Raw genomic sequence first — 24,038 nt, 5'->3', positions numbered from 1 at the left:
CCCCCCCCCTTTTTTAATTTGTCCTACCAGGTGAGGATAAGTCTTTGTATGTGTCCTTTAGTAATAGGAAGTATATTTATATAGGTTAAAATGCATTCAGTTTGAAACTGGATTTCTTTAATACAGGTGCTGGAATACTTACTGTGGGCCAGTATATGTATGGAATCATCCATTCCACTCTTATCTGTACATTACTTGACATGGAGAGCCACCCTGTATACTGCAGTTTCTCAGTGTTATTTTGATTGTCAAGCCAGCATTCATGGAGAGGTATCCTGATTTATCATACGTAGTATTTCAGATGCAATCAAATGGGAAATAAATATTTATTTAAACATTGCTGCTTATTATCAGATCATATGTGTTTAGAGTTCTGCCCATATTCCAACATTTAACTGCAAAGTGGAGGTGTGTCTCAACATGTAAATGAGTAATCAGTTCAAAGTTAAATACAATAGTACTTTTAATATAATCGTAGTCATAGACTTCTAGCATTAAGTAGTGGCTAGCCCCCATGCATATATCCAAAAAGTATTTTGCTAAGGTTTTCTTTTCCTTTTCAATTGTTGTTCGTGACCTGGCTTTCATTGCAGCTCTTTGCAGTTGTCTGAATTTAAGAATGATGTGATTCTAAAATTAAATACCAACATACAGAATATGAAATGAGTATAATGTTTTTTTTCAATACTTTGGACAGATATTTGCTCGCCGTGGTCTGATTAAAATTGATGAACTGAAGCAATTAGAAAATACCAGTTCTTCGCTGGAAAATTCAGAGACAAAAAGGGTTTTTAGAGAGGCCACTCTAAAGGTATCATTCTGCAATTAATTATAAATGGGTAGAGTAGTTACAATCTCTATGAAAAGAACACATAACACAGTTATTTACTTACTTTTTTTTTTGTGTGTCAGATGTCAGTAATGATTTTCAAGAGAGCAGTATATGAATCCAGAAGAAAACCAAAAAGCTTCTTTCGACCTAAGTTAAGAGTTAGCCTGAAAGAAGGACAAAATGTAAGTCTAACATTTTGTGTAGTCCTTCTCTTTGTTTATGATTTGCATGTGATGAATATGTGGTATAATTCTGTATAATACACATGGTGCTATTCACAAGAAGAAAGTTTTACTTTTTCAGTTTCATAGGTAACATAACTTATTATTAAAACTCAGGACAAACTTGAAAGGAGAGAAGGTGTCGTAATTATTACTTTAGAAAATACTGATTTTTGCTAGTGTTTTTTTTCCTTTAGCTATAAAAAAAAAGAGAAATCTTGTTCAAATTCATACTAAGTGTATCAGAGTCCTGAGTTTGCCCTGCTGTGTTAAATTACTGTGAAGATAAAGGTGTACTTTGGAAAAAAGTTACTGTGTTTTTAAATGTTTTTGTACTTGCATTAGAGAACTCTCTTAGGTCTTGAGAGATTGTTTTTGAAGGCCACTTACTTTTTCTGCAAGGTACTGTGAATTAGAGAAGGGCATCCAGGATACATAGTAGACTTTTAAGGAAGTAATGAATTTCCTCAAATTTCTCTCTTTCCTTGTGTTCTTTACAGCCAGTATCAAAAAGGAGTGATCCATTTTATTATAAATAATCGAAGAAAATGCTTCTTTTGTGTGAGTGCATTGTCCCTTTTTTGGTCAGCATGGAGACTTTAATATTTCAAACTTTAGTAGTTAAGTTTATCTTTATGCCATTATGCTACTATGTGGGTTTGTAACGGTTACGCATCTTACTTAGATTGTATCATCCATTTTTGGTCATAGGTCAGTAGGTCTTTTGAATTCAAGACCTTTCCTAGATGCAGGACTGCACAGATAGAATAGAAAGTTCTCATTTTGATTTTACTGCACCAAAGAGGATGCTTCTATCTGAGTGGTTATTCCCTCTGTGATGGACAGATGGTTGTTCTGCTTTCCTACTGTTTGCAACTGTGATTTAAAGAAATTTAATTCCTGCAGTATTCCATAGGAAGCTGGTGGAGAGGAGCGACTGAAAGTACTAATCAGCAAGCTCCCAAAACCACACTCTTACTGAGTACTGTTGCCTGCTCATTGGGATGCTTTGCACCCGTGTAAGCAAAAGATTGCAATCTCTTTGCACTGTAACACCCTCTTGTGATAAAAAGCATTATTATGTGAAATGTTGTTAGCTGATGGTGATATAAATATAGTTAGTCTGGCTTTATGGAATAAATTATTTTCTTTTGCAAATACTGCATTATGAAGAATTACTGTTATTGCAGTATCATAGGAGTAAAGATGTTGGTTGCATGGGACTTCTGGAAGTCATTTAGTCCAGCCTCTGACTTGAAGCATGAGTTTTGCCAAAGATATATCAAATCAGCTGTGGCTTTGTCTTCAAAACCTTCAATGAAGGAGATTCTGTAGTCAATCTAGATAACCTCTTTCAGTACTGCACTACCCTCCTAATTAACATACTTTTCCTAATGTCCAGTCTGCAAGTCATCCCTGATGCTTTCAGAGTCATCTGAAATGAAGTCATATAGTGCAGTCCCCCAAAGTTGAAACTGTGGTAATTACTCCTTGTTGTACTATCTGTTTCTACTCAGAAGAGTTTGGCTTCTTTCCCTTGATAAGTCTTCTTCTAGTACTTGTGAGCAGCTATTAGGTCACCCATTAACCTCTTCTTTGCTAGACTAAGGCATCCTCAGCCTATTCTTTTACATTTTATGCCCCTAACCATCTTGGTAGACCTCCATGGGACCCTGTCCTGTTTCTTAGCATCCTTCTTACACAGAAGAGCCCCAAAGTGGACATAGTACTCTAGGTGGAGCCTCACGAGTTCCAAGTAAGGGAAGGAAATAACCTCTCAGTGTGCTCTACACTTCTAGTGTAACCCAGTCTGCAGTTTGCTGCCTTTGTGACAAGAGGACACTGCTGGCTCAAGTTTAACAACCAGATCTTTTTTGACAGCGCTGCTACTCCAAAAGTTGGTTTCCAGTCTGTACAGATGTGTTCCTCCCCAGATGTAGAGCTTGGCACTTCTCCCAGTAGAACTACATCCTCAAGTTTTTCAAGGTCTCCTTGGACTGAAATTCCATCATCCTTTAATTCTCATGATGTAGATATAGATCCATTACATAGGTACCTCATAATATAATTGCAAAATTGGGGAATCTCTTTGCATGTTTTGAAAGGCAAAAGAAAAGAGATACTACAAAGTGACATCTTTGTCACAGTTTATCTGATGCTAGAACAGATTCAAACATTTAGAGCTGAATGAATAGGTTAAATCTGGATTTTTTTGTTCATAATTATCTAATTTGTTCATAAAATACTTCGGGATAAGCTACACAAAAACATGTACTGCACTAGGTACAGTAAAAGCCAAATAATTTGAAATAAGAATGATGTATTTTCTGTTTTAAATAATTGTTTAATAATGATATAATTTTTATTGAATTATTTCTTTGCCATTAATCTATATTATGTTGGTTTTTTTAAAGAAAATTGGTTGTATTAGAAAGACTTACCAGAAGCAATGAGATTGCTCATTGGAACTGCTTATGGTTAATATTAAAATAATGATGAAGTTATACCTATGAGTTACAGATATGATGTGATTGTACTGAACACTTCTGTTACATAAGTTATTCATCAAAGCTTTTTAAAAGATTATCTGATACTTCAGTTTCAAATCATTGACTTGAATTGTAATTAATATTAAACAGCTGTGTGGACAGCACAATTTATCTGTTCCAAACCTCACTTACTGGAAATTTCCCATTATCCAAGATAGGGCCCAAACCTCAACATGTTCAAGTATGTGTGGTTTGCATATATAAAGGTACTTTTCAACTTTCTTAAAGTCAATTGATTCTGGAAGACTTAAGTACTTCTGAATGGTGATCATCTGAAAGCCTTGCTGAACAATTAGGATATTAGGAACTCAGCATGCTTTCAAATAGGGTGTTTGCTCATCAGGCACCTGCCCTGTAACTAGGAACCCATGTCTGTCACATGGTAGGAATCGCATGCATCTGATCTCCAGAAGCTTGACAAATCTTCAGTAATTGATTTTGTTCTGCAGTGTCTGTTTGACTTCCTGACAAAACTGAATGCCTGAAGTTAACAACAAATTGCTAGAAATTACACTGTTCATAACTCCCCCACCAAAAGTCTTTTGCTTCTAAAATGTGCTAGAACAGTTTTCATTATCTTATTTAAGAAGGAATCGTATTGAATTTTCATATTTGTTTCTGCATGCCTTTTGTAGTCTTACAAGATTTGTTGAATGATGTAAAATCTGAAAGCACTGTTTTAATAATTATTTCAGAATATTTTGTAGGTTTATTAAGTGTCAAGTAAATGCAAAAATATGGGACATTTAGTTTTGCCTAATGTTTTGACTTTCCAAACAATCTCCTTTAATTATAGAACATCTACAATGTAATATCACAATAGAATAGTTATATTTAGAGCTCAGTCCAGCATGTTACAGGGCACATTATGCTTGGACTAGCAAAAAATTAAAGCTTTTCCTTCTCTTCTAGTATGTATGCAGTGGAATTTGATTTTGTACTTAAATCACCTTGAAAAATGGAAACAAGCTAGTCTAATCTATTTAGTTAAAGTTACCTTTCATTTTGAGTTTCTTCTGCACCAGTGCAATGTTTGTTTTCTAAACATTGACAAGACAATGCTTATGCAAAAATATTAGTAGTAGTAAATTACATGCCCATTCTGCTCTGCATTTTGACGAAGGTATTTAAACAAACCCTGCAATTTGTGCTTAGCCTGTCCTGGAATATACGTGATGTATATTGCTTTCTGCTTGCATAGATCTGATTTCTAGATTGGGATTATAAAAACAAATCCGCAGTGTGGGGAAAAAGATACATTGAATACAATGACACAAGATATTAAAAAAAAAATGTATAGTTTGCTTTGAAATTTTTTTAGTCTGTGAACATCATATTATGAGGATTTACTAAAAAAAAAGAAAATTTGTTCTGGAGTTATTTTGTTAGGATAATGTGCATCACAGGATCACAGAAGGGTTGAGGTTGGAAGTGACCTCTGGAGATCATCTGGTCCAACCCCCCTGCTGAAGCAGGGCCACCTAGAGCCGGCTGCCCAGGACCATGTCCCGTTGGCTTTTGAATGCCTCCAAGGATGGAGACTCCACAACCTCTCTGGGCAACCTCTGCCAGTGCTTGGTCACCCTCCCAGTGAAAAAGTGTTTCCTGATATTTAGAGGGAACCTCTGGTTTTTCAGTTTGTGCCGCTTGCCTCTGGTCCTGTCACTGGGCACCACTGAAAAGAGCCTGGATCCATCCTCTGTGTACCCTCCTTTCGGGTATTTACGTACATTGATGGATCCCCCTGAGCCTTCTCTTCTCCAGGCTGAACAGTCCCATCCCTCTCAGCCTTTCCCCATAGGAGAGATGCTCCAGTTCCTTAAACATCTTGGAGGCCCTTTGTTGGACTCTCTCCAGTATAACTGTGTCTCTCACTGGGGAGCCCAGAACTGGACCCAGTATGCCAGGTGTGGCCTCACCGGTAGAGGGGAAGGATCCCCTCCCTTGACCTGCTGGCTGTACTTTGTCTAATGCAGCCCAGGGTACTGTGAGCCTTTTTTGCTGCAAGGACGCACTGCTGGCTCATGTTCATCTTGGTGTCCACCAGGACCCCCGAGTCCTTCTCTGCGAAGCTGCTTTCCAGCTGGGTGGCCCCCCAGCATGTGCTGGTGTATGGGTTTGTTTCTTCCCAAGTGCAGGTCTTTGCACTTTTCCTTGTTGAATGTCACGAGGTTCCTATCAACCTGTCGAGGTCCCTCTGGATGGCAGCATGACCCTCTGGTGTATCAGCCGCTCCTCCCAGTTTTGTGTCATCTGCAAACTTGCTGGGGGTTATGGGAGGCAGTGCCAAAGGCCTTACTGAAGTATAGGTAGACAACATCCACTGTTCTCCCCTAATCGACCAGGCGAGTGATTTTGACGTAGAAGCGTATGAAGTTGGTGAAGCATGATTTCCCCTTTGAATCCATGCTGACTACTTCTGATGGTTTTGTTGTCCTTTGTGTGCCTCAAAATGGTTTCCAGGGTTAGCTGCTCCATCAGGATCCAAAATGAAATATATTTTGTGTTTACTTTTACTATAGTCCCAGCAGAAACAGTTCCTCTTTCTTTGGAAAAGACAGGTAGCTATAGTATTGATGAGGCTCACTTATTATGTAAGTTATTTGAAAACAAAAATAACCCTTTAGCTTTATTACTCTAAATGCTGTCAGATATTGTACAGATCAGTCTTTTTTTTCCATCAGGTACACATCTGAGCTTGTCTGTAAGTATTACTTTGGAAGCTAAAATAAAGGATGAGGATCCAGCAAAGCAAGAAGGAAATTCCCAAGTTTTTGCCTAGTTAAATGTGCCTAGAAACCTATCTAAAGGGGTTTTATTTGGGAAAGTGCTGAATAAATAGAACTGAAATGTTGATGGATTATAAGCAACATTTCAAAGTACTGTATCTCTGATTTACTTTATGTCTGGTAGTGGTTTGGTAACCATGTAAACAGAACATTGAAATAAAATTTTAAAATATTTTCTTATATAGATTTCTGATTTCTTAGCTGTCAATAGTGCAAATATATTTTTGTGTGTTCTGTCTTGTACTTTTATGCTGTTTGAAATGTGCAAGTGGGGGAATATAACTGTTTTACTTTCACTGTAGTGCTGAACATCCTGATCTTTTTCTGATTTTCTGCAAAGTGTGTAGACCTTGGGTCTTTATGGTCAAGTCTGTATCATTATAAGGAGAAATCTGGGTGGCTTTAAACTAAATGGCTTAATACTCTCAGTCATAATTTCTATTGTATTGTTTTCTAAGTAAAATACCATGCAGTAGTGTGTCTGGTTGCTATGAAATTATGGCACTTCTTAAGTACTGTACTTACTTAGCATGAGGCTTTGCTATGCCTTTGAAGCATGAAATTCATAACAACAATATATTTTACAGTAGTTTATTTTCTGTTTTAAACGTGTACTTACTTTCTGATGGACAACTGTTTTGAAAGACATCTTGCTTTACTCTAACTCGGTTTAGATATTACAAGGCTTACATTACCTTTTCTTACTCAGTTGCCATGGCCTCGCACTACTACTGAACGGCTGCTGACAGAAATGTTTGATGGTGTTGCAGCTCAGTTCCTTGCCATCTTGGAAGCTTTGTCTGATAGTAGCAGGCGTGTGTTGCACCCTGCTCCACCTGTTCCTGATGAAATTGAAATTCGTGATGTCATTTCGGAGCTTTTTTTTGCAGGCCTGGAAATCCTCTCAGGTAACAGCATAAAGAAGCAAAAAGAGTGTTGGTGAGGAGCCCAGACCTCCATTTTATTATTTTTTTCTTTGCTATAGAAGAGAACTTGCCTGAAGGCATATGTTTCATTTCTAACAATAGCACCTGTAAAAGCAGGCAATCTTTCTTATCTTCATAAAATTTAAGATAAAAATCTGGGTTGATCTCTGTGGTCTATTATATCAGTAAAAATCTACAGTAACTTACACATGTCTTTTCTGAATACAGTGGAGTTCACTTCCTTCATAGCAGCCCATAGGGTGCTGTGCCTTGGATTTGTGGCTAAAACAGCGTTGATAACACACCAGTGTTTTGGCTATTGCTGAGCAGTGCTTGCAGAGCATCAAGGCTGTCTCTCCAACCCTCCTCCCCGCCAAGGCCAGTAGGCTGGGGGTGGGCAGGAGGCTGGGAGAGGACACAGCTGGGACAGCTGACCCCAACTCATCAGACAGCTCTTCTGTGCCATAGGATGTCATGCTCAGCAATAAAACCTGGGGCTAAGGGAGAGGATGGGGGGACTTTAGTGGTCATGGCGTTTGTCTTCCCAAGCAACTGCTGCATGTTCCGAGGCCCTGCTTTTCAGGAAGTGGCTGGATATCTGCCTGCCTATGGGAAACAGTGAATGAATTCCTTTTTTGCTTTGCTTGCACACGCAGCTTTTGCTTTTCTTGTTAAACTGCCTTTATTGCAACCTAAGAGCTTTTCTACCTTATTTTCTCCCTCTGCCCTGTTGAGGAGGGGGAGTGAGAGAGTAGCTGGGTGGGGGTCTGGAAGCCAGGCAAGGTCAACACACCATGGTGTTTCATGTATTTTTTTCAAAAAAATCACTCAGATTTAAAAACTTGAGAAAAACGTTGGACTTGATTCCTTCCAAACCTTTTTTGCTGGGCCCTGGACTGAATATAGCTATAAGCATAGAGATATTTTGTTAATAAAAGAATACATAGAGACTAAATACACTTCAGAATCATATTTCCTTGATATGATTGCTGGCTAATTGGAATATGACAAGTCAAATACAATGTAAACTGATTTAACGAATTGTCTTTATTAAAGGTGGAGTAAGCAGTACTGGTATTCAAGGAAGTGATTGCACTGATAATTTTGGTATAATTAATGCTTCATCAACCCTTCTGCAGTTGATACTAACAGGTAAACCAGCTTTGAATTTTCAAAGGATTCTGTGCCCGGTGATGCAAATGCTTGGTGAGGAGAATTTGTTTTCACGTTTAGTAGCAGTTCTGTGCATAAAGGGACTGCAAAATGCTGTCCTGTTTGCGTGAGAAATGCTTGTTTATACATATAATGTTAAGGCATTCAAAAGGGGTTATATACAGATATCATTACGATTTTCTTAACCCAAGTATTATTTAAATAGCATATAGTAATATATGGACATTGTAATCGCAGTTCATCTAGATGAGTTAATGCCCCTAAACAATCATTCAAAGGCCAAATTCTGCAATGATGTCCTGGTACGTTCTTATGGAAGAGAAGTGGGATGCAGTAACAGAAGGACTGTCATAAGCTTGTTGAGATCCTTGGACCAATCATTGTGCTGCTTTGGAAAATAACAGCTGTCTATTACTAAGTTAATATTGCTAACTGAGTGACCACGTGGCCAAGTAATATGACAATGATTGTGGCATATTCTTAGGACTGCAGGACACTGCTGACTGTATTAGCTAAGTCACTTGCTTAGAGTTCCAAGGACCAGGAAATCCCTTTTCTGCCTTATTGTGATTTGGATAAACTTGAAGAGTGAGAAAATAGACTCTCTATATGTACACGCACATTTTCTGATACAGTAATGAGAAACGCTCATGTAACTTGCAAAAAATTGTTCATGTTTCTATGCTTTTTTAAAATCTAAATTTCTGGTAAGAAGGGTCATTATGGGGTGATACCCAGATTTAAGATCTTCCTGCAACAGGAAGGACTAGATCCTTGATATTCTCTACACAGCTACATTAATATCAATAATAGTACAGCCTCTTTGGAATGTAACAGGACATTACCGATGCATCATTAAAGTAGTATGTAAGCATAGACATTACAGCAAAATAACAAAGCTATTGTATCTTGTAGAGCTATTAAAACTTCCTTCAAGATTATGCTTACTGTTCAAAAACATATGTGGAGTTTTATCTTTGTATTTATCAGTACCCAAATTATTAAATTAAACTAAACTTAAATTAAAATTCTGATTATACATATATATATATATATATATATATATATATATATATATATATAAACCAGATAAAATATTTTTGTCATCACTGCAGGAGAAAAGAGGGTGTCTGGAGATGCTGCTGTGAAATTCATAAAATTAGCTTTCAGCTATGAAGAATGGGATGTGTTTCATTCTGCTATTGAATTTGTTGTTAATTTTCTTCAGGTAATCCGGATGCTGTTTAGACATTCTTTATGTAGTCTTTTCCTATGAGCGTAAGGAAGAGTCAAAGTACATATTTTTAAGACAAACTTCTGTTGTTTTTTCTCTCAATTAGGCTCAAGATGACCCAACATGGAAGAAAGCTGAAATGGAACTCAAACTTCTTACACTGATGCAACCTTTACTGTTTCCAAGGAAATTTAAACGTGGTTTTTCTGCTAGTGAAAATAATACTAAAGAAGCTAGGATGCCTCATGGTTCTGAAAAGAAGCAAACATTTAGAAGTGGGTGTTCAGTTATAGCTGTGTTTGCATTTCAAATATGTTTTTCAGCAAGAAATTTTGTTTATTATTTAAAAACTATGTAATATGGTGCATGCAGTATTCTATGACAAAAACTAGCAACTGAGAAACTGACACCTATTGAATTTTGTCCAGTTTTCATTTGCTAAAACATAACTTCATACCATTTCCCTCAAGTATGAAAATGCCTCATGTATGTTAAACATACATCAGGTTATATGCACAGAAGTAAAATGAATGGATGTTTTCAGACAGGTTTTCAGGAAACAAGTGAAACAGATGTGTTTGACTTATGTAAAATTTCTTGACATCAAAGCAAGAAAAACTTGTTAAAGCAACTGTAATTTAATTCTATGACATTCCAAAAAACTGCAAATATCTTAAACTCTCTGTTTCCAAAAATAGAAATGCTCACTTTTCACAGAAGTGAATAAACTTGGGAATATCTGTCCCCTTTGTATTTACTGTTTATTAGACTGTATTATCTGTTGGCATAAATTGGTAAGTCAGTTCACTCAGATGTTATCAAACATAGGTTTGTAACTAGAAATAACGTCTTGCCTTGCCTTTTCTTTCTTTTCTATAAACAATGAATGCAGACAATTCCCTAAAGCATGGAGAGCCTTCTCATGATCTTATTATTTTGGCAACAACAGTGTTTTCCTATGTCTCCACATCTAAGCAGGTAATACCAGAATTAGAGACATTTCTTCTCAATGACTCACTTAATCTGTAATGAATGCATATAATTGAAGACCAAAGGAATCGGTTGCACGATTAACAAACTGCAAGAATATAAAAAATGTACTTATGAAATGTGATCATTTTCTGTTTTGTTTTGGTTTTTTTTAATATTTGTTTTTTGGTTTGTTTTTTTTTTTTTTGGTGGTGGTGCTATGTAATCAGGCTACTTTAAAAATGTTTAATAGATATTAAATCTATTTGGAAGACCATAGGGCTAACTGCACATTTCAGTTAATCAAGCAGAGATTGAATTTCTGTAAGTATATTACTTTTAGGTGGGCAAATACACTCAGCTGTAGAAAACACTTTTGCAATATTTGTAGATATGGGAGCAGTTACCCTAAGGAATGATAATAGCAGCGGTATGCCTGCAATTTAAGGTAAATTCTCACTGCAAACAAGCAGCAGCAACAACAAAACCATAGAGAGTGGGACTTTTTGTGCTGAAGTCTCTAATACAGAATAATCCCATTATATATCTGATGGCTTATTCCCAGAGTAACCACTTTTAGCTTACTTGCTCAAACTGAGACTTCTCTTAATGTGCTACTGTGAGGGGGGGAAAAAATTACAGTGCAATGTCTCCACTAGCATTTACATTAAAATAGTTTGTGATCCAAAAGACTAATGAAAAATTTTCCTTAGTAAAAAAACCTGTTCTCCTAACATGGCATACATCTTAACTGCAAAATTTATTTTAGATATAACTTGAATATTGCCCCAGTTTGGGTGTAGCTGGGGCACACACATTTTTAGCTTTAGTGTAATATTTTCAGTCGAAATATCTTGCCTGTGAGGAGTTATACCTTTAGACAGCATGATTTGTCAGCTTTTTGACGTGACCGCTGTATCATGGAGACAGGTTACCTGGATTTAAACTCTTCTGGTTCTTCTACACTTTCCCACAAATCTCCTCGGTACCTAATCTGTCCCAGGAAGAAGGATGAATTCTCCCCTGATTAACAGAGAATTCACTGATGGTGAAGTTACATGATATAGCTGAGCCAATCTAACAGCTTGCTGCCACAAAATAAGTGGCAGAAGTCATCTTGATTTACTTCTTTTTTCAGTCTTTTTCTCCCCCCACTTCTCAATATCTCTGAAATCTTACACTCATACACATACAAGTATACAGATAGTGTGGATATAGCAGGCTTGAGTTTCATTGCACCTGAGATACTAGTCCAACTCTGGTATAAATGGGGATAAAGGTGTGTACTGATCCTTAATCACTCTTCAGAATGTGTTTAACACAGTGTAGACAGACTCTATTGCCTTTTAAAATGTATTAATTAGGAGGTTAACTGAACAGAGTTTTGAATTTGATAATTATTCTTTTCACAAGATGCAGATATGTTTTAACATTTCTTTCAGCTGTTAGATACTCCACTCCAACCTTTTTTCCAGTTGTTAAAGTTGTTCACTGCTCCCTCACCTGAGATGCACCAACAACCCATGGAAGTATTCTGTCAATGCAAAATGAAACCTAGTAATTTAGATCATCTTCTGCAAATATTTAAATACTGCAATAAAAAAAAAAATTAATAAAAAAACCCCAATCTGTTAAATTTCATTACTTAGTCTCCCCAGGATGTATCGATTATTCTAGCATTTCAAAGATAGTTAATTTGCTTGTCTCTCCCATGTAACTTTCATCTCACTGCTTTCCTTGTATGTGTTACTTTAAAGAGCTTGACAATAAAAAAAAGAAAAAAAAAAAAAACCAACCCACCACTAAAACCACTTGTATTGTTGGGAGAAGAAAAGCTTAGGTGGTCTACCAGAAATTACTTAAAAATATTTCTTAAGCTTTCAAAATGTTGTCATCCCTCATAAGGAAGTTAAATATGAAAAGGGTTTATTTACTTTGGAAAATTTTGAGACTGTTTATGTATGGAGTGTTTATATACATACCTGTTTCTACAAATACATTGTTTTTTCTTTCCAGAATATCCAACCTGACAAAGAAATACTTGTTGATGTACTAATGTTTTTGTGGCAGAGGTGTAAAACAGGACTTCAGCGAATCCAAATGAGTGGAAGTGACTACTTAAAATACATCCACAAATACAAAGCTTACCAAGTACTCCTTTATTTTAATGTATCTCTCTTAATATGAATGCAATCTGTTATAGTAAAGCCAAGATAAAATATTGGTATCCAGTCTAAGTACATTTTCTTATGGTAAAATGCAGATAAATCTTCTTCACTGAAAATGAGAATTTGTATATACACTTTGAACACACTGTGCTCCCATATGCCAGTATCAAAATATCTCTTAGCCTTTTCCCAGTAAAGTAACCCATTCTCTGCCAGTGGGCCATGGTGAAAAGAAGTGAAAATAGTGAAAGCATTCGGGCATGAAGTAAGAAGAAGCATTTGGTGTGTTGTGGTGGAAAATATCAATATATTTCAAGAAAGTTCCCTAGGTCTGTTGAAGAAAGTGGCAAAAATCTCACAGCTTAAGAGAAGGGGGTCAATAGTATTTGGTCCACTGGATAGAGCCCCAGCCTTACCTTGAGCTTTTTCTGAGACTGAGAGGCTCTTGGTGAAATGCAGTCTTCTGAAGGATAATTTATACTAGTTTCTCTGGGCTGCCAGTTGATGCTAACCAAACAGTTTCTGGAGGAGGTAATTTTGTGGCCCTGATCCCAATAGTAAAATTGTTCAGAGATTCCCCAGAATGTAGTGTGCGGTTATGTTCCTCTGCGTGTGGCACAGGAGCATTCTCTTTTGTAGTGTTTAAGTGGGAACATACGGGAATAAATGAGAGGCAAATGATCAAATCTGCTGGAAGGCTTACCACACTATGACAAGTGTCACTGTATCTTAGTCTGGTGGCACTCAGAAAAAGAAGGCAAATCCAAGAAAGGTTTTGTGTCCATGTTTATCAATCTTTTTAAACAATTTTGAGTGCAAAACCCTATCTACCTCTGTAATACATAAATATCTTCCAAAAATTTGTCTTGATTCTGTCTTGATTCTTTTTCTTTCCCCTCCCCCCATTTTTAGTGGATTCATGTACTCTGGATAATAAATGAAGTAATTCAGAAGAGCAGTATAGCAGACACTAATGTTGTAATGCTGGCAGAGATAACCTTACATCTAGCTGCAATATTGGAAAACATAGCTGATTCTACAAGTAAATCTCAGAAAAAAGCAGGTAAACCTTTCAACAAAATTTAGTTTTCTTTCAAGAATGACTTTCAAGATTGGAACTTTTCTGAGTTGAAAACTTTGACCAATAAACATATTTAAAAATTACTGTAAAGAGATTGTTGAGAGTAGAATGATTTTTTTGTACACACAATTTCATCCATGATCAGAGCTAATGAAACCTGGTTTTCAAAGGATTTATGCCTTATTTCCTTACATTTCCAGTTGTACTGAAGTAACCCTATTTTGAATCACATCTTTTATGACTCACCCTCCTCAGAGGTCTTCTACATGTCTTTTAGCCCCTTCAGACTAGCTTCAGATCACTCCTATAGTCTCTGAATATTGGCTAGGCAGATGGCAGTATGCGCTGCAACTCATTTAGAGCATTCAAGTGGTGGTTGACTAGTGGCAGGCCAAACAGAAGAGGGAAATATTGAGGTCATACTGAAGCTTTTGCTTTTATTGGGTTATTACTTTGGATGTCTTGTCTACACAAGTCTTGATTTTTGTATAAGAATTCAATTATCTTTGAACTTGAACTTATGTTGGCTGACATTCTTGAGATATAATGCAATCACAATCACATTAAACAAATTTCCTTCCAAAACCTGTCTAATGCTGTAAAATATTAATATTTAGACATACTTTTATAAGTTCTCTGTTGTTGTGGATGTAGTATCTTGAAATATGAATCATAGTTCTCATAAATGTTTTACAGTAACTAGAGAGTAGATTTTAAGGACCCTTTTAGAGCATATTTAGGAACAGAAGAAAATGACAATACCTTTTGCTCTTTTGAAAGTAAGAAAATCTTGGAACGCTGCTATTCTTTATAAAGGTAGAGTAGGTATTGTTTTCTGTGATGTTATGAAAATCATACTGTTCTGACGGAGATTGGATGAAACCTCATTGTAGCATCACTGCTATTCTTTTTCATTCAGTTAAAATATGTCTTCTTGGAGGAAAAAAAGCTGAATAGGTAGGAGCCATTGGTCAAAACAGGCTGATAAAGAGCCAGTCAAGCACATGTTTATGCTGAGAAGAGTCTTTTTACTGAATGAATGCTGAATGAATATGCATTTTCTTATTTATGAGAAAGAGAGAGTGAACAAGCAGAAATAAACAGGCAAAAGTGGCACAAGGAGTACAGGAGTGACTAGAAGGATGTCCCTCTCAAAGGGCAAAAAATGAATTTATTTTGGTGAAAAAATAAAATGTTGATGGGTTATAGTGCTGTAACAAAGAACAAAGAAACTGCTTCCTCTTGTTTTGGAAAGGAAAACACAGTTCTGGATGCATTTTTGTAAATGAAAATAATTTAAACAATCCAAATGAATGGTAAAAGGGTGATAATACCCCTTCAAGGAATATTAAATTGAGATAGTATATATAATAAAAATATAACCTCACGTATTTAAAAATTCTTCTGTAAGTTAAATTAGCATTAAACCCACTGTGAATTAGACAACCATAGATTTGAATTGATTTAAAAATGGAAAATTGATATGAATGCTACAACAATGTGAGAAACTACAAAATGAGACCAAGTTTCATTGGCTTGGATATAGTGTTGCTGTGAAATATAGGGTACATTTAAAAATACTAAGTTATTGGATAACCATATACTGAATTAGTATAATTGTACATATGTAGCTATTGTGTTTAAACCCTGAAAAGCTTTTCAGGAAACAATATCATTACTTCTTATAGTCAAGTACTGCAGAACTGAATTCTTGCCAGACTCTTAAATTAGTAGTAGAGCTAATCAAACGGTACAAAATTTTCTGAGTATATTTCATTTTTACTTTCTGATTTTCTTCCCATAAAAAAGGAAAAAGAAGTGCCTTAGTCTCGCAGGATGAAACCTGTGATGTGCCTGAAATACTGATGGTAATGTCTAATTTGTTTTCATTAATACAGTGGTTTTTGAATAGCATAAGAACACTTATTTCTGCTTGAAACTTTTCATACAATTTTGTATTTAGTTTTATAAAGCTGAAATGTTTCACACAATCATGCTAGTGCAGAGGAAAAAAGCAAAGATATTTTTTCAAATGAAATAAAGTCTGAGAGTTTTCCTGTAGTCTTTTTTAGTAATCTGTGATATGGAAGAAGTTTTATTTGAAACTTTTTTTACGGTGCGGTCATACTGATTTCCATTGTACACTCGTTTTTATGTCAATGTGTAGTACCAGCTTTACATGGTTTAACAGGACTTTTTTTAAAGATTGTACAAACTTTAGTCCCTGCTTCATTTAGGAAAATTTTTTGGATTGTGCTTTTGCTTGTTTGTTTTTGCAAGGGTGATGTGGAATAGATGGAACATCCTGAGTGTCCTTCCTTTGTTCAGTGTGTTCAGTGCTCAGCACTTTGCAGAAATGTTCAATCAAATAGTTCAAAATTACTTATTAAAACACATTAAGAAGAAAAGACATACATTAGTCTGAGGATTCAGGAATTTTGTCAATGATATGTCTTAATGCTTGCACACATGGAGGAGCTTTAATTCAGTTACAGTCTACTTAAAGGTGTTTTTTTCTGAAAAATCAATGTTTTCTTAACAGCATCTAATGGAACACTGAAAAACTGCTTGTGAAAAATACTGTGTTTGTCAACTTAATTCTCAAAGTTCAGTTTCATTCTGCTGTAAACTCTGAGTTAGTAAATTGTTTTTTGAGAGCTGAAGGAAAATCAGTCCTAAATTAATAAAAAACAACTTGAAATTTAAAACATTGATATTAGTACATGAAAGCATGGGGAACAGTGCCTGTGTAAAGATTATTTGACAGTGTTTAAACTGCAACAGCTAAAAATAATAGCACTTTACTTTTGATAGTCCATATTATAGCTTTTAATGCTGTTATCTAATAAAACATGGTTCTATGTATTTTCATGTCAGAAAAGTCCTACAGAACAATTACAAGTTGCTTATGAAAGTCTTGAAAATGCAATTAATGGAATGAACACATCTCGCTCAATGACCCTTCTACCAGATGGAAAGTCAATATTTGACAACTGCTGTACAAAGGTAAAGTCTACAAAAGGCTAGGCTGCAACAAAATCGATAAATAATATATTGGATTTTGATGACACGACTCATATTTTCTTCATACTTAGAAATCTTAGCATTATCAAATGTACCTCATCTTCCTGCCCCATGAAAGAAGAGAATAGAAAAAATAGATCTCTGTGTAGCAGAAATAGCATTTTTCTCTTTCAGTATTAAACTATGAACTCTTTTAGGTTTTCTTTGCCATTTCCTTTTGGAAAGAATTATAATTTGTATCTTTCTCCTATAAAATAAAAGCAGAAGTCCTTTTCATATTTATTGTTTGCAACTGTTTATTATTAAAATTAATTTTTGCTGTTGAAGGGAGTTCAGAATTTCTAAATATTATCATTCTACACCAATATGATCTTTGTTTTGTGGACTGGTAACACAATAAAACATTTTTCCGCAGTTTCATATTTATTATTAATCCATTTTCCTATTGATTCTCAGGTTTTGTCTAGTTTTCTTTGTCCATTATCCATGCTTTCTCTGTCTAGTCATTCTCCTTCCTTACATGCTTTTTTGAATGACTGCATATTACAGATATGACAAATCTCAGTGTTTGTTAATTTACTGAAATAATAATATCAGTATCCAGACAAATGCAGTAAGCTAAGTAATAAAAGTTCGTGTTTGCTTAATTGCCACTTCTTATTTATTAGGTGGACTCAAATGATCAGAATTTGAATTCTGTTTTGGGATGTGCTAATGATAAGACAGGAACAGGTAATGGTTTTTTAATGGATTTACACTTGGAGCTCATTCAGACCCAACATCGAGTAGCTGTGAAACTTCTTAAAATGACGCAAGGTAGGTTTTGGTAAAGCTAAATGGTCTTCATAGCCTGATTAGAGTCCTCTGTTAATATATTTTGTAATATTAAGAAAAAAAAGGAGTATCTACTTTCTGAAGAGGAGCTGATGTTGGGCAGTTTGTATGTCACGTACAGACAAAAATAATGTACTGAATTTGCAGAATTTAGATTTACCACATGATACTAGTCTCTAACCTCTACTCAACCAATGCGAGTTAAACTTTGCTAACAACTACTGGATTTGATTCCTAGACAGTTTGTTGTGGTATTTCAGTTGTAATATTAACTGTTACAGTGCCAGTAAGGGAGAATTGGGGGATGCTCTGCAAATTTTTTTTCTGTAATGCTGATTTTCTCTCTGGAGAATGACTTGAATAGTTTATTCAATGCTCTTTGTAATCTGAATTTCTACTCCTGTGAAGTTGTCCTTAGCTCTTCCCAGTCAGCAGATATCCCACTCTTGCCAAATGCCTTCTGAAGAAACTCTAGTTGGTCTCCCATTCCTAGTGGGTTTTTTTTTAAATTAAAAGCTAGTATTAGTATGACACTGTGGAGCTCCTCTGTGCACTGCTCCCTATGATCAAACAAGATCCTTCTTTTCCTGTGATGTTAGTGTAACTGCTAAAGATGTTAGAGCATGAAGGTGGAATATTTTTAGTGGCATGATCAGTCCAAGAGTTTCGCCTTAAACCAAAGCAAAGAACATGGGATGGAGCAGAGCTTTACTACAAAACTACATGTTAACTCCTCTCACTGAAATTTTCTCAATAGCACTATCAGAATGAATAACTCAGGATTTCCTTCCCACATAGGTGCTCAAAAGGATAACAGAAGTCTTAAGTCTGGCAAGTCTCATGTGAAGAATAATAAAGATTTCCATTATTTAACAGGTAAGGCTTATTAATTAACATTTTAGAAGTATAATAAATTATTGCTTCTGTTTTATAAATGTCTTAAAATATCTATTTTACAGAGGCACTTATAATGAGAAAAATAAAAAAGAATAAGCTATCCAGAGCAATCTTTTTGATGCAAAAGGCTGCACAGAAGTTCCCTGAAGAGTTAACCACTTCTTCCCAAAGGCAGCTACTGGAGGTAATAAAAAAAAATCTTATGGTAGAAATTCTGTCTTATTATTATAGTTTTACATGTTCTGTAGAATTAAAACTTGGATTACTCCTTCTTATAAAAAGAAGAAAAAATGGAAGGAACTTGAGGGACATTGGGTGTTTTTAACTTCTGTTTTCAAATTTTCCCTGAGAATTTTCATTATGATGAAAGACTAAAGTAACTTAAAACAAGGAAAGAGTACAGCCCCAAATTTTGTGCATACATGCAGATTGTAGGAAACCTGAAAGTAGATATGATCTTTCTTTTTATGCTTAATCAGCTAGACTTTGCAGTTATGAACCTATGCCTTGCCAAAATGTAATGCAGATTTCCTTCTCCCCATTTCAACCTTCAACATCCTTCGTTTTCCGAGATCTGTAAGAGTCTTAGATTACTTTGGCTGGTGATGATGACATGGGCTTCTTTTTATTCTTACTAGATAAACAGTTTAGAAGTTGGAGATTTTGGAATTTATTGAGGCTAAAAGTAAATTCTTCATGGGCTCATTTCGAAGTCTTTTGAAATCAGTGGGAGTCTTTCCATTGAGCTTTGTACCAGCATCTTCCATGCAAATTGCCTTCTTATCAGTGGGGCATAAAATTTCTTTATAGCCTGTACAACAGATAACAGAACCTGCAATTGTCACTATGTAATACATGAAAAAGTATTTTAAACAAGAAGTTACTAGAAAGTGTTTTTAAGTGCTACAAATTTGGAAGCATGATAATTAACACACGTATCTTTTATATCAGAAGAATGCAAAAACTGGGTCAGAAAAGACATATACTAAAAATCTCACATATTTGTAAACCACTAAAAATCTCATATATTTGTAAAATATGTGGTATTTATGAATATAAGATGTAGTGATATGGTATGAAAGTTGGAACTGGAGCGAAGACTTACAAGCAATTCCCAAGAAACATGTGGTTATCCCAAACAAACATTTGCAAAGGCCTTATACTGACCTTCACTATATTTTGATTCTGTGCACTTTTCACAGAGAAAGATGTAGGTAAAATAATGTAATATATTTGCAGCCAGTTGCCAGAAAATGTCAGAACTAACTTTGCCTGGACAAACTTAGCATGATCTTTGATATTTGTACAATGATGAAATATTTAATTACATGCTTAATTAAGTTTCATCCTTGAGGTGGATGGTGGTCACTTCATGAACAGCATATCCATACCTTTGTTTTCATGCTTCTGTGTAGGGGATTTTGCCTTTTTTATTGTAGAATATCCAAGAGGTCTATACAGAATTACTTATATCTTCTGGTCTTTTCTACTGTACTCAGCACAATATGATATAAGTCTCTTCTTATTATGCTGCAAAATAGGAAAGCAGGGGTTTTGGTTTTTTTTAAAGAAACATACAAATAACCTTTTCTCATGCAGTAAACCACCAGGCAGGTATGGAAGCTTCTGAGTCATATGTGTATACTCGTTTATATCACACTACTTAACTACTTGAGCTACTGTGTCCCCTTTATTTATTTATTTGTTTTTTTTATTTCTCTCACAGTTTCATTCTTCCTTCCTGTCCTATATGTCTAGTTGGACATCCAGGTCTTTACAGAATTGGGTACACTGGTAGTTCTTGTTGGCCAGCTGTAAAATTGAATTAATGTGATTAAGCTAATACTACAGGGCAAGTCTGTGGCAGAGGCAGGGATGAAATGTGTTTTTTTTATAGTGACATTTGGCTTCCTCAGCCATAAGATTATTCTTTCTCCTCTTGCAACACTGCCACATATATAATCTCCCAAGTTCTGCAGTTAATGAAGTACAGGTCACGCAGTACCACTCTCAGTCACAACACTACCTTTATCCAAACTGGGTTCCATCCTTGCACTAATAAGAAATATGTCCTCAGAGAAGGACTCTGTAATTCTTTTAATTAAGAATTGTATCATAGTACAGCTTACCATAAAGAAGTACAATTTTTAAGGAAGCAATGAAGTTTCTAATTACCGATTGCAAAAGTTGAATGGTTGTGTGAGGGAAAGAGTCATTCCATATCTCTTTATCTTATATCCTTCCTTAAACATTTCTCACTAGGATGGATGCAACCCTAATCTAAAGGGGGAGGGAGTGGGGTGAAGTGAGGGGCTGTGCAGATGATTAGCTATGTGATGTGATTAAAGCTCTATTAAATCTTAGCTCCCTGTCTCACTGCAAATCTGTGGCTAGTTTTTGGTCACTTTTGAATGTGAGATACAAGGCTTATTCAATCTGTGATCTGACCCAGTATGGTTGTTCTTACAGCCTTATGAATGTATGAGGACAGAAACAAGGAACTCTTAAGGTGCAAGATTATAGGACTGTCACTTAACTTGGCATTTTCTTTCCAGTTTATCTTTCAGACTCAATTCGGCCTAAATCCTTGGTCCAGTGTATAGTACTAAAAGACTTCAAATAAAAACCCTAGTTGTAGGAATATGTCATCTCTCTTCTCCCAAAAGCATGTAATTTGTCCAAGGCATCCTCGATCTCTTCATCTCTGGGAGCTGGCCTTTTTGGCTTTGATTTGCACTGGACAGCTGCCACAACTAAAGATACATAAGTACAAAGTACTTAATGTTAAATTTCCAGGTTAAGTTTCTCTTACCCTGACAACACAAACAAAGTGAAGAAACCTACCCATTTGCCATTCAGTCCAGTAAGAAAAAATGTACCCTGATCTCCAACCAAATGGCCACACAATCACTATGTGCAGGAGGCCCACACATTTTTGGAAGACACTAATAGACTGTCAGTCAGCTCTCAGCTCTCTCCAGCTAACCAAGGGAAGTGGCTTAGCCCTACTTTTTTCTGGGCCTGCATTCTCCTCCCTTTTCTTTATTTCTGGACTTTATTTCTTTCCTCTGTTTCTGGAGTACAGAAAATTGGTCTAACCACTTCCACAGCTCCTTCAGAAATTCCACAGGTTAGGTGTCCAGCTCTCTCCTAAATAAGAGTTTATCTTTTTTGTTTCTTGTTGGAGCTAATCACTGGTTGACACTAATTGCTAATCAATGTTATTTGTGATCACTCTCTTTTCCTATAGGGCCTTCCAAAATTGGATACACCTCAGCCCTGCCTCTTTCATATGCAGCTCTGCATTCTCTTTATTGTATATTATGAAATTAATCTGCGTATGTAAGGCTTACACAAAGTACCACTCATCCTCATTTAGGATGTAAGATGATATGAAAAATCTATAAAAATTTTCTACACAGTAGTGAATTTTTGTAAGATCATTTTGAAAACCATTTATAAGTGTTAAATCTGTCTGATTGTTATGTCTTAATAGTTTTTCCCTTTTGTTTTAATTTAATTCATAGGAAGCACTAACTTTAATTGAGCAAGTTGAAGCTGAACAAAGTGCATTGTATCACAGTCTCAAAGAAGCTTTGAGCAGCAAGAAAAAAAGCAGAACTCCTCCTCCTCCTCTATTACTTTCTAGATCACATTGCTCCATGACATTTAAACCAGCCCCATTCTCTTCAGATATTCAGGTAATGTTTTTCATGATGACTGCATAAGAAATAACTAAACAATACACAGGAGAGCAAAAGTTGTTTCAACAGTGGTTATACCATCACAGTTTTCTCTGTTGTTCTTGGGAATATTATGTTATTCTGACCTAATTAAGTAGGCTTTTTTTTTTTCCTCTGAGTCAATTGCGACTCACTGTTTTGATCTTCACATTTACATGAAACTTTCTTCATTTCATGCATCATGTTCCTTGGTGCTTCTGTTGTATAACACTTATTTATTCTTCTTGTGAAAAGTTCATTCTCTTGCTTAGGGGCTGACATACTCCTAGTTACCCCCTGAAAAGATGCAAGGCTGTTGCATCATGTGATGCAAGAAAGTACCACACACAAGTGTCTGTTAATGAAGTGCTGAAGTGCCATAGTTCAGGTGGAAAAATCTACCTCCTATTTAACATGTAGAATCACAGAACTACTCGGATCATAAGGGATTTTAGGAGAGGTCTCTAGTCCAACCTTCTGTTCAAAGTAGGGTTGGCTGTGAGATTAGACAAGGTTGCTCAGGGCTTTGTCCAGTCAGTTCTGAAAACCTCCAAGGATGGAGACTGAACAGCTTCTCTGGGCAACCTGTTCCAACAGGGCAACTTGGTCATGGAGAAAACTTTTTTCCTTATGTACAGTTGGAATCTCTCTTACTTCAGTTTAGGTCTATTGTTTTTCATCCTTCTGCCATGCACTACTGTGAAAAGCCTGGCTACATCTTCTTCATCACTTGCTTGCAAGCACTCAAGGGCTCCTGGTAGGTCCCCTGGAGCTACCTCTTCTCCAGGAAGAATAAGCCCAGCTCTCTCAGCCTCTTCTCGCAGGGCTAGTGCTCCAGCTCCTGACCATCTTGGTGGTCCTCTGCTGTAATCACTCTAGTTGTTCAATATTTCTTGTTAGCATGATGGGCGGCAGGAGGGAAACTGGACATGGTATCTAGATGTAGTCTAATGAGTGCTGAGCAGAGGGTGATAATCACATTCCTCAATCTCCTAACTGTACTTCTGTTAATACAGTTCAAGATGCTTTTAGGCTGCTTTGCTGCCATGGCACACTGCTGGCTCATGTTCAGCTCGCTGTCTAACGTGACCCCCAGATCCTTTTAGTGCTGATCTCTGGTCCATCAGTCCCCAGCCTATATCCTTGCAAGGGATTCTTCCTTCCCAGGTGCAAGACTTTGCATTTGTCCTTGTTAAATTTCATGGGGTTCCTGTGGGCCCGTTCCTCTGGGGTCTCTAAGTCCCTCTGAATAGCAATCCTGCCTTCAATGATATCAACTGTTTTCCCTCAATTTGGCATCATCTGCAAACCTGGTGAGTGTGTGCTCACTTTTTTCCTTGGGTCATTGCTAAAGATATTAAACAGGACAGGTCCCAGGATAGTGCCCTGCAGTGCTCCGCTTGTTACTACCCTCCAGGTAGAGTACAAACCATTAACAACTACTCTCTGAGTCTGACCTTCCAACCGTTGTTTTACCCGTTTATCTATTCACACCCCCATACTATATCATCCTAACTTGGATATAAGAATACTGGGAGGCAGTGTTGCAAAAAGTGCCTTGCTAAGGTCGAAATAAATGGCATCTACTCCTCTCCCCTCTGCAAATCAAGTAATTTTGT

General features: G+C 36.3%; 1 protein-coding gene across 1 annotated transcript in view; it reads left to right on the top strand.

Annotated features, from left to right (window-relative positions):
* The window catches only part of CFAP54 (cilia and flagella associated protein 54), a 116,291-nt gene that overhangs the window by 16,374 nt on the left and 75,879 nt on the right, over positions 1-24,038 (top strand). Inside the window, exons 6-21 of the mRNA XM_030003187.1 lie at positions 127-270; positions 698-811; positions 913-1,014; positions 7,101-7,299; positions 8,374-8,469; positions 9,606-9,718; positions 9,831-9,999; positions 10,617-10,702; positions 12,710-12,844; positions 13,774-13,924; positions 15,752-15,810; positions 16,820-16,948; positions 17,635-17,782; positions 18,599-18,676; positions 18,760-18,881; positions 22,225-22,398. Of these exons, the coding sequence (XP_029859047.1) occupies positions 127-270; positions 698-811; positions 913-1,014; positions 7,101-7,299; positions 8,374-8,469; positions 9,606-9,718; positions 9,831-9,999; positions 10,617-10,702; positions 12,710-12,844; positions 13,774-13,924; positions 15,752-15,810; positions 16,820-16,948; positions 17,635-17,782; positions 18,599-18,676; positions 18,760-18,881; positions 22,225-22,398 (2,019 nt within the window). The remainder of the gene's footprint in view (positions 1-126; positions 271-697; positions 812-912; positions 1,015-7,100; positions 7,300-8,373; positions 8,470-9,605; positions 9,719-9,830; positions 10,000-10,616; positions 10,703-12,709; positions 12,845-13,773; positions 13,925-15,751; positions 15,811-16,819; positions 16,949-17,634; positions 17,783-18,598; positions 18,677-18,759; positions 18,882-22,224; positions 22,399-24,038) is intronic.

Source organism: Aquila chrysaetos, chromosome 26 (assembly GCF_900496995.4).
Source record: "Aquila chrysaetos chrysaetos chromosome 26, bAquChr1.4, whole genome shotgun sequence".
In the NCBI taxonomy this organism is placed as follows: Eukaryota; Metazoa; Chordata; class Aves; order Accipitriformes; family Accipitridae; genus Aquila; species Aquila chrysaetos.
Note: the sequence above shows the minus strand (reverse complement) of the source record. Positions and strands in the feature narration are given on the sequence as shown.